Consider the following 9,557-nt stretch of genomic DNA (forward strand, 5'->3'; position numbering starts at 1 on the left):
AGGCCATCTTGGCCAGTTTCTAAACCAGATACATCATCTTCCTATGAAATTTCTGACATCTTCAGGATAATCAAGACTCTTTCCTAGTCTGCTACAGCCTCATCTGTATCCACCCTGCCTCTTCCTGAGGCCTACTGATACCCCCAGCACTGTTGGCTGTGTCTGGACCACTCTAGAAAGTGATGTGCAGCCTTACCTCTTCTGACCTGTTCCTCTTCTCTGGGTACCTTTCAAGGCCCTCACTGTGCAGGGCACAGATCTTTTCTCATCTTCTCTGTGGGACTCTCCCTGACACTAGGGCATTTTATTTCTAATACTTGGCATGCTATGCAGCTAGTGTTTATTTTGAGTACAGGTCTTACAGCAGTTTCCACTGCCTAAGAAGTATGTGTGATACAAAGGAAGTAATTGCCTATGTTTCTGCTTAATGGCAAGAATTTGATTCTGAGTCTGTAAGTCCTCCTAGGACTATATTTAATAATTTGGCTACTATGAAATATGCTGGTTGAGATCTCATGACTTTGAGGCTTCACCACCATATGGATTCTGAGTAAAGAAGTTCACAAATGATTCCTATTTTAGATTGTATGATGATACACAGCCGTGCCAGAGCCAGTTTCTATTCCCCAGCTGTGTGAGTTGAGTGTGTGTAACTCCACGAATACAGACTGACAAGCTGGTTTAATATCACCTCGAGAGAGGGCTTCGGCTACAGAGTTGTTGGACTGATGACGTAATATAGCTTTGCAGGCTGTAATAAGTTTGGCAGGAGGTTTCATGGGGTATGGGGCTTTAGGGTTCAACTTTGGAGCCTCTGAGAAGGGCTGATGCTTTCACCTGTAACTGTGCTGGGGGCTCCCTATGATTAGAGCTTCAGACCTTTGAATGGGGTTAGAGAGGGAAAACAAGGCTTTAGAGTTAGCAGGAGACAATGAACATGAAGAAAAAAAACAACAGTAAGTGGTCACGGAGCTGGCAAGAGTGCAGGAAATGAGACAGAATTAGTTCTTACTGACAACTTGAAATTGCCTGGAACATGATAAAAATCCAGCAGCCTGTGAAAAGCAGACTCACAGTGACCACTGGGTGGTGTGATATTTGCAATTTGTCTGGACACAAATTTAGAGAAGCCAGCAGAGATTTAGCCTAATAAACAGCTTTTGGCTGGTGCAAAGGTTTTGAAAAGAGGGCTCAAAATTAGCTTCAACCTAGGGTTCTCTTTCTCCAGCAATCTTGAAATCAGTAGAACTGAAATTTGTCGATTACCCATTTTTCCCTTCAAACATCTGTTGCTGTTTTGCTGTCCTTACAATGAATTATAAAAAGTCGTAGTGTCTCTTCCTATTGAATGTTCCTTTGTGGATTGCTTCTCTGCTTTTTATCCTCTCTAGTGGCATTTAACAGTGTTGGCGTGGCCCTCAAATTTTTGATTAACTACAGGAAACTCTTATCCTACTAAAGTTACTCTTCTAACAGTTGCAGTGGTTGCTGAGCATATAGGAACTCCTCAAGGAGTTTCAGTTTCTAGGAAGAGGCAGATGATCAGCCCTCAACTGCAATAGGTTCAGAGAGGTGTTGGATTGTATTTGGTGGCTACGTCTTGGCAGAGCAGGGATCGTGTAGGGCTCCTAACTTTATCCCCCAAATGTCGGTAGATGGAGCTTTGCTCAATGGTTAAAAAAAAAAAAAAAAAGACTCCCAAGGAGATGGATGTGTTGAGAAAGGGAATTTCAGACACAGGGGAAAGCAAGTACAGAGTCGCAAGAGTATGAACAGATCTCCAGGTTTACATGATGGCCGGGTGTTGGAGGGCTGCGTGTCGAAGTGCCAGTGGAGGTGGCTCAGGTCGGGAAGGGCGCCCTCTGAAGGCCACGTGGAGCAGCGCAAGTTCGTGCATACAACAGGTGCTCACAAGTGTTTACAACGTGGCTGAAGGAACGAAAGGAAGGACTTCAAAGCAGGGAGTGCCCTGATTAGATTCATTTTAAATTTCTCCTGCCTGCCACTGTGAGGAATGGTCTGGAAGTGTTGAGTCCGGAACAGAATCCTCACGGGGTGGGGGGATAGTGTCCCCCAAGGGACACTGGGTAACGTATGGAAGTGTTGTAGGTTTTATAACTTGGGGCTTGTTACTGGCATCTAGGTACACATCTTAGAATGAAGAGGACAGCTCCTACCCCGACCCCCCCAAATTATCCAATTCCAAGTTCAGATAGTGCTGAGGTTGAGAAAGCCAGGTCTAGAATGAGGACATCCTTAACACACAGGTTGTAAATTTACTGAAACTACTACTGAAATATATAGAGAAAATGTTTCTTAAATTTGCTTAGAGCTGGTCTGATATTCCTCAAGAGCCCCACTTACCAGGTTGAAGGAAAAAAATGAATGCTATTAAGTCTAATGTGGTTTAGAACTTGGTAGGATCCAGTAATTGTAAAGTCCCTTTAGAGTGTGATCAGTCTTTGGGAGATAATTCACACTCTCTTCTATTGCCATACCCCCTCCTTCATTTTTCCTGATCTTCTCCAATTTAGTATCAGAGTTTATGAGGGGGGCTCATGAGATCTCATGGTGCCTGGAAAATTATTTGAGAACGTCAGGGACCACTGTTGGGTAGAACTGCCATCCTATGATTTTCAGCCTAGACTGGCCCAGCAATATATTTTTTTGTTTACATATTTGGGTTCCATGTAAAATTTTGAGAAAAGGGCTGTTCTGCTAAAAAAAAAAAAAAAACCCAGAAAACAAAATGCTGATCCAATACACCTTTGAGGCCATCTTCACTGGAATGTGAATTAAAGGCTTAGACTGGTGTCCTGTGACACATCAAGGCATTTTTTGGGGTATCATGACATTTGTTTCTAGGTTTTGTTCCTGAGAATTGGGCTGCCCAAACCTTTTAGTCATGTACAATTTTTTCATCATTGTGCAGATGTGGATAAACTCTTTTCATCATGGTCAATATGTTCTTTACAAATGTAGCGATTTCTCATTGAAAACTGCCCTCCTGAGGGAACATAATAGATTTCATGGTTCCCCAATGAAGAGGGAAGGTGCTAACTAGCTGCTGTGTTGCTCCAAGTACATCATTATAGTAACTGCTTTCCTTTAAGGAATTAAGAGCTGGTATTACAGCCTTAAAATTCCCTTTTCATGTCAATAAAAAGACATTTTCACACTTGCTCTGTGAATAAAGTTTCTTCAGTAACTCCTTCTGCATGGCTGAGTCTCTTCTGTTTCACCTGCAAGATTAGAGGACAGTTAGATGAGAAAAGTCTTTTGGAACAGGGCTGCAAAGGGCTTATGATGAGGCATTAATAAGTGTCAATTACCATGAATATAATAGCAGTCCATATTTGTTGCTTGCTTACTATGATCTCAGCATTGCTCTGAGCACGTCTCATTTGTTAACTCGTATCCTCACCGCAGCCCTACAAGTAGGTGCTGAGACGGGGAACCGAGACGTGAGGAGGTCAAGGTCACACTTGACCGGACTATGATTCAAACCCCTGTGGCCTGGTTCCAAGGTCCAAGTGCTGGGTTTTCTGTGTGTACTGATTTTTCTCTCTGCTTTAATGCTTTCTGAGTCAGGATCATCCATCTGCCTACACTAGAAAAGCAACATCATGTCATCAGTGTCCTTAAGCAAAGATTAGGAACACTTACATCTCCTTGCCTTGCACTTTAAATATCTATTAGGGGGGGTTGGTGAAAATTATTCTTCTAGATATCGAGCTGTTAGCGCCAGAACTCTTTCCATTTTATGACTGTCCCATTGTCATGGGTCATCTACCCTGGATTTGTGTGGCTCAGGGACGGGGGTCTAGCAGGGCATTGATGATTCATTCATCCATGCACTTAGCAAATAGTTAAAGTCCATGATGGACACAGCACGTGCCAGAATTCTGGGGGTTACAGAGAGATATGCCTGCTTCTTCCAGAAGGGTTTGATGTCAATATATTTGGTAAAGAAAGAAGACACACATTTATTAAGCACCAACTGTGTACCAAGTACTGTGCTAGGCATCTTACATTTGTTCTTATTGGATTTCTCTAACAACCTTGAGAGGTAGGTACTATCTCCATCTGATGGATGGAAAACAATCTCAGAGACTGAGGCAATTGTTTAAGGTCACACAACCAAAATAAGGGCAAAGCTAGGAATCAAACTGGATTTGATTTTAATCTGGAGCAGATTAAAAAAGAAAAAGCTTTAATGGGATCTATTATGTACAGATCTCCCCACATCCAAAGAAAAGAAGAACTAGTTATTTCTGGAGAACAGTGTTCTTTCAAACCACTTTCCATGGAATTCATTCCAGAAGTTGTTTCTTCCAGGAGTGGTGGAGGGGAACCAGATTGTTGGGTAGTCCAGTGTGAGGAGTGCCATTTTCTCCTCAGTGGTCCACAGTGCTCATTAGCATGGCGAGGCCCCAGAAGTACTGCAGAAGGAAGTGTTTTGACTTTGTTTAATCCATGCAGTGTTGCCAAACTTCAAGGTGATCAGCAGAAGACCAGCTTGGGAAGTTGTGATTTGAAGGAAGGAAGCCTTAGGGGGAGAAGCAAGAATATGGATAGCCTACCCCTGGATAGTTAAAGCCTCCTTGGGTCACATAGAGGCTGAGGGAGAGCAGATCCAAACCGTGCAGCACAAACTCTTCTCTGCCAGGAGTAGTTTTATCTGTAAGGTCACATTTGCTGCCTGTTTTATGTGTGTGTGTGTGTATATATATATATATATATATATATATATATATATATATATATTCAATTTATTTATTGGTTGAGGTACAATTCTGAAGGCATAAAACTCACCTTTTAAAGTATACAAATTTGGTGGTTTCAGGATATTCATAAGGTTGATATAAGGATATTCATAAGTACAGCCATCACTCTGATTCCAGAACATTTTCATCACCACCAAAAGCAACACTGTACCCATTATAGTCACTCCCCATCCCCCTCCACCCCACTGCCTGGCAACTGCCAATCTACTTCCTGACTCTGGGTTTGCTTATTCTGGACACATCATATAAATGGAATCCCGTGTGGTCTTCTGATGCCTGGCTTCTTTTGATTAGCCAAATGTTTCAAGGTTTATCTGTGTTAAAAGTATGTATCACTACTTCATTCCCTTTTATGGCTGAATAATGTTGCACTGTTGGGTATACCATCTTGCATTTGCTGTTTGAGAAGGAAAGATGGTAGCCGGAGAGGACCCTGTCTTCTCTGCGACTGGGGAAGGGTGTGAGGTGGACAGCTATCGTTTCTGCCCCTCTGTTCCTTGCTCAGAGGCCGTATAAAAGCTGATCCTCAGGCCAGGGCAGGGGAACCAGGCCTGGTCCTTCAGAAGCTTGGATCCAGTTCAGGTATGTGACCCAAGCCATATCTGGATTGGTGGGAACAGTGGCTGTCCCTTGGCTGGGGTCGCTGCGGGACAGTGTGCTAACCTTTGTCAGCACTTGCAGAGAATCTGCCTGAGCGTGGCTGTGACATAAAGGAAAGCAGGGGTCTTGTAACCCTACCTGAAACAAGTGGGTCGTGTGAAACCCTTAGGCGGTGTTTGACTGGTGATGTTAACGAGCAGAATGTTTAAGGTGGGTAGGGCTGACTGCTCTCTAACCTGCTTCCAGATGATAAGGAAAACCGGCCTCACACAAATTCTATCACGTATACAGACAGCTAATGAGTGCATTGAAGTGTGAGCAGGAGCTGCGTGGTTTGATTTACTCTATTAGCTTTGTGAATTTAAACATCCTGATTGTTTTAGGTCTGCAGTAAAGAGTCTGACTTCCTTTTTTGATGTTTGCTGAGAACTTGTAAGCCTCTTTCCTTCCTCTTCCCCTCCTGTCCCACGTGTGGGTAAGCAGGTCAGAAAGCCTGGGTGCTCCTTCCTTTGGTGAGGGGACAGGATTCAAACCATGCACCCCTTTCCTTGTGCAAACTCTCTCCCTATCCTCACCTCCTAATCACAGTAAGAACCCGCGCCACTCTCCCTTTTTTTTTTTTCAGTCTTGACCTCCGAACCCAGTTTTGGGTAGGAGTCCATCCTGTGTCTGCAGAGTGGCCACATCAAGGTCTTTGCGTGGAAGGTTCACTTGAGGCAGAGGTGATGGTATCCCAGAGGCAAGATTCTTTTCCGTGAAGATCAGCATAAATAACTAGAAATCTTCCAAACCCATGGCTTGGCACATGCCTGGTTAGGGATGAAGCCCTGGGAGGGGATCGCCAGGGGTAAAAGCCATAGGTCTTGAATAAATGATAAGCAAACATTATTCTTGCAAGGGGAGGGACGTCTCAAAGATTTGCCAGTCCACATACCTTGAATATCTTTAACTTGACCGTTAAGAACTTAATCCGGAGACCGCTGTGGTGGCAGCAACATGGCGGACGTGTTAAGTGTCGGCGTGAACCTGAAATCCTTTGCCCAGGCCATCAGTGCCAGCCAGGCACTGAGCTCCAGCATGAGCTGGGTGTTCGACTGCCTGAAGGATGGCATGCGGACCAAGGAGACGCTGGAGGGCCAGGAGAGGGCCTTCACTGCACACTTCCAGGACAACTTGCATTCGGTCAACCGGGACCTCAATGAACTGGAACGTCTGAGCAACTTGGTCGGCAAGCCTTCTGAGAACCATCTTCTGCATAACAGCGGGCTGTTGAGTCTGGATCCCATGCAGGACAAAACCCCTCTCTACAGTCAGCTCCTTCAGGCCTATAAATGGTCAAACAAGTTGCAGTACCACGCAGGTCTGGCATCTGGCCTTTTGAATCAACAGTCGTTGAAACATTCTGCTAACCAGATGGGAGTATCTGCTAAACGAAGACCAAAGGCTCAACCCACGACTCTTGTCTTACCGCCTCAATATGTTGACGACGTGATAAGCCACATTGACAGGATGTTCCCTGAAATGTCCATCCACTTATCCAGACCCAATGGGACGTCTGCCATGCTTCGCATGACCTTGGGAAAGGTGTTGAAAGTGATTGTCGTCATGCGGAGACTGTTCATTGATCGAATGATAGTAAAGGGGTATAATGAGAACGTCTACGTGGAAGATGGCAAGCTTGATATATGGTCCAAATCCAACTATCAAGTATTCCAGAAAGTGACAGACCATGCCACCACCGTCCTGCTCCACTGCCAGCTGCCCCAGATGCCTGACGTCGTGGTCTGTTCCTTCATGACCTGGTTAAGAAGGTACATAAAGCTGTTCCAGGCCCCGTGCCAGTGCTGTGGGAAGTTTCTGCAGGATGGCCTTCCCCTGACGTGGAGGGACTTCCGAACCCTTGAAGCCTTCCATGACACCTGCTGGCAGTAGCCCTGCCCCAGCCCCGGGCCAGCCCGCAGACTCCCCTCCAGCACCTTCCCAGACAAGCCCTTAGTCATAGTGATGTCTCAGACGTGTCTTTGCGCCCCAGATAGCAGTACCACCGCCCGCTCACTTCCGCAAAACAGCATGTCGTGCACTAAGGCCGAGCTTCTTGAAGAGCAGACTCCGTCGCTGTTAATGGGACTGTTGTACACCTGAGCTGGCACATGGAAGGCAAAGGGACCATCTTAGGACTCGCTATAAGGAAGTTAAGCAGCATGTTCTCCTGTGTATGTTCGCAGTACCAGTCCATTGACCCGCCTGGATCCATGTCCTAAGTCATTTTATAGTTGGAATGAGCCTTTGTGTCGTGCTGAGCTTTTTGGTTTGTTCCATAACTTATTTTTATAAGCAATAAACATTTTGTACCCAGAAAAAAAGAAAAGGACTTAATCCTAAGATGCATCATGTTAATTAATTAGCCACTATCTTCTTACTCTCACTGCTAATTGGCAAAGCCTTGGTGTTGACAGAGATTTGGATAATAGAACTGTGTGTAGTTGTCTCTTGTAGGTTCCCTTGTTTTGTATAATGTTTCCCTTTTTTTGTATAAAGGCTACAGATTGTGCCTAGAGTTGAAGCTTAACCAACATAGACATGATTTCATATGTCTGTGCTGAAGCATTTGAAAATTACAGATCTTGGGCTTCCCTGGTGTCACAGTGGTTGAGATTCCGCCTGCCGGTGCAGGGGACACGAGTTCATGCCCCGGTCCGGGAAGATCCCACATGCCGCGGAGCGGCTGGGCCCGTGAGCCATGGCCGCTGAGCCTGTGCGTCTGGAGCCTGTGCTCCACAACGGGAAGAGTTCTTCAAGCGTCCAGAGACAAAAAGCTAATCACTTGCATGAGAGTAAAAATTAAGCTTATCCCCAAGTTCTTCACTACATTGCATACCAGAGGAACACAATCTGTGTTTTCAGAAAAAGAAAGTGGAACACACGAATATTATTAATAATGAAGGTATCATTCAAATATAAAAGCAATAATGGGAAGACATTCTCAAACATGAAAGGAATCAAGAATGTGGCACTTATGAGTCCTTCTTGGGGGGGAAAAGAACAAAATAAAACTTCTTGACAATGGAGGCAGCCAAGAATTCGATCAAAATAAAGAATTTAGTGATAGAGAAGCCACGGTAGTCATGAAACAAATGGGAGATTTATGTTAAAACAAAAACAAAAAAAAAACATCTCTGCTGAGACAGTAACAGTTAATTCTGGAAGGTGGAAGTATGGATGATGATTATTTTTTTCCTTTGTACTTTTCTGTATTTTAAATTTTCCTCCAATTTTTTTTTTTTTTTTTTTTTTTTTTTTTTTTTGCGGTACATGGGCCTCTCACTGCTGTGGCCTCTCCCACTGTGGAGCACAGGCTCCGGACGGGCAGGCCCAACATCCATGGCTCACGGGCCCAGCTGCTCCACGGCATGTGGGTTCCTCCCAGACCGGGGCACAAACCTGCGTCCCCTGCATCGACAGGCGGACTCTCAACCACTGTGCCACCAGGGAAACCCACAGCACTATTTTCGATAGCTAAAAGGTAGAGGCAACCCAAGTGTCCACTGACAGAGGAATGGATAAGCAAAATGGGTTTATCCATACAATGGAATATTATTATTCAGCTTTAAAAAGGAAGGAAATCCTGACATATGCTACAACACGGATGAACCTTGAGGACCTTATGCTAAGTGAAAGAAGCCAGTCACAAAGGGAAAAGTACTGTACGATTCCACTTACATGACGTAGATACCTAGTCAGATATCTAGTCAGATTCAGAGACAAAGTAGAATGGTGCTGTTTATGATATCTCAAGATACCCCTCCAGGCAGCCACCATGGCTGAACACTTTGAAGAAACAAGCACATGTCCTGTGTGCCTGGCCTTCACTGAGAAACCCGTGTACTTGAAATGTCCCTCCTGATGGCGGTCATGGAGCAGTGGACCACACATATGCCAGCGGGGCTGGCCAGGTGCCATGTGACCACACAGGTAAGCAACACAGGAGGTTCAGTGCACACACAAACCAGGGAGAGGTTCTCCTAATAAGGAAGAAGAATGTAGGGCCAAGCAACACAGGGGGGGACTGTTCCAGTCCCAGTGCACCAAGCCCGCAATCCCAGAGAAGTTGTGGGTGTTTCAGTGGTGCTTTCCCAACAGTCGCTACAGGTGCATCTTACGCAGGCTTGG

The 9,557-nt window shown here is 45.0% G+C and overlaps 1 protein-coding gene across 1 annotated transcript; it reads left to right on the plus strand.

Moving 5' to 3' along the window:
- Nucleotides 1-6,383: 6,383 nt before the first annotated feature.
- On the plus strand, nt 6,384-7,319 carry LOC307052553 (mediator of RNA polymerase II transcription subunit 27-like; the record flags this gene model as incomplete). Its single annotated transcript, XM_079703519.1, has 1 exon — nt 6,384-7,319. The coding sequence occupies one exon, from the start codon at nt 6,384-6,386 to the stop codon at nt 7,317-7,319; it is 936 nt and encodes a 311-aa protein (XP_079559645.1).
- Nucleotides 7,320-9,557: the final 2,238 nt, after the last annotated feature.

Source organism: Hyperoodon ampullatus (assembly GCF_949752795.1).
Source record: "Hyperoodon ampullatus genome assembly, chromosome: 4".
NCBI lineage: Eukaryota > Metazoa > Chordata > Mammalia > Artiodactyla > Ziphiidae > Hyperoodon > Hyperoodon ampullatus.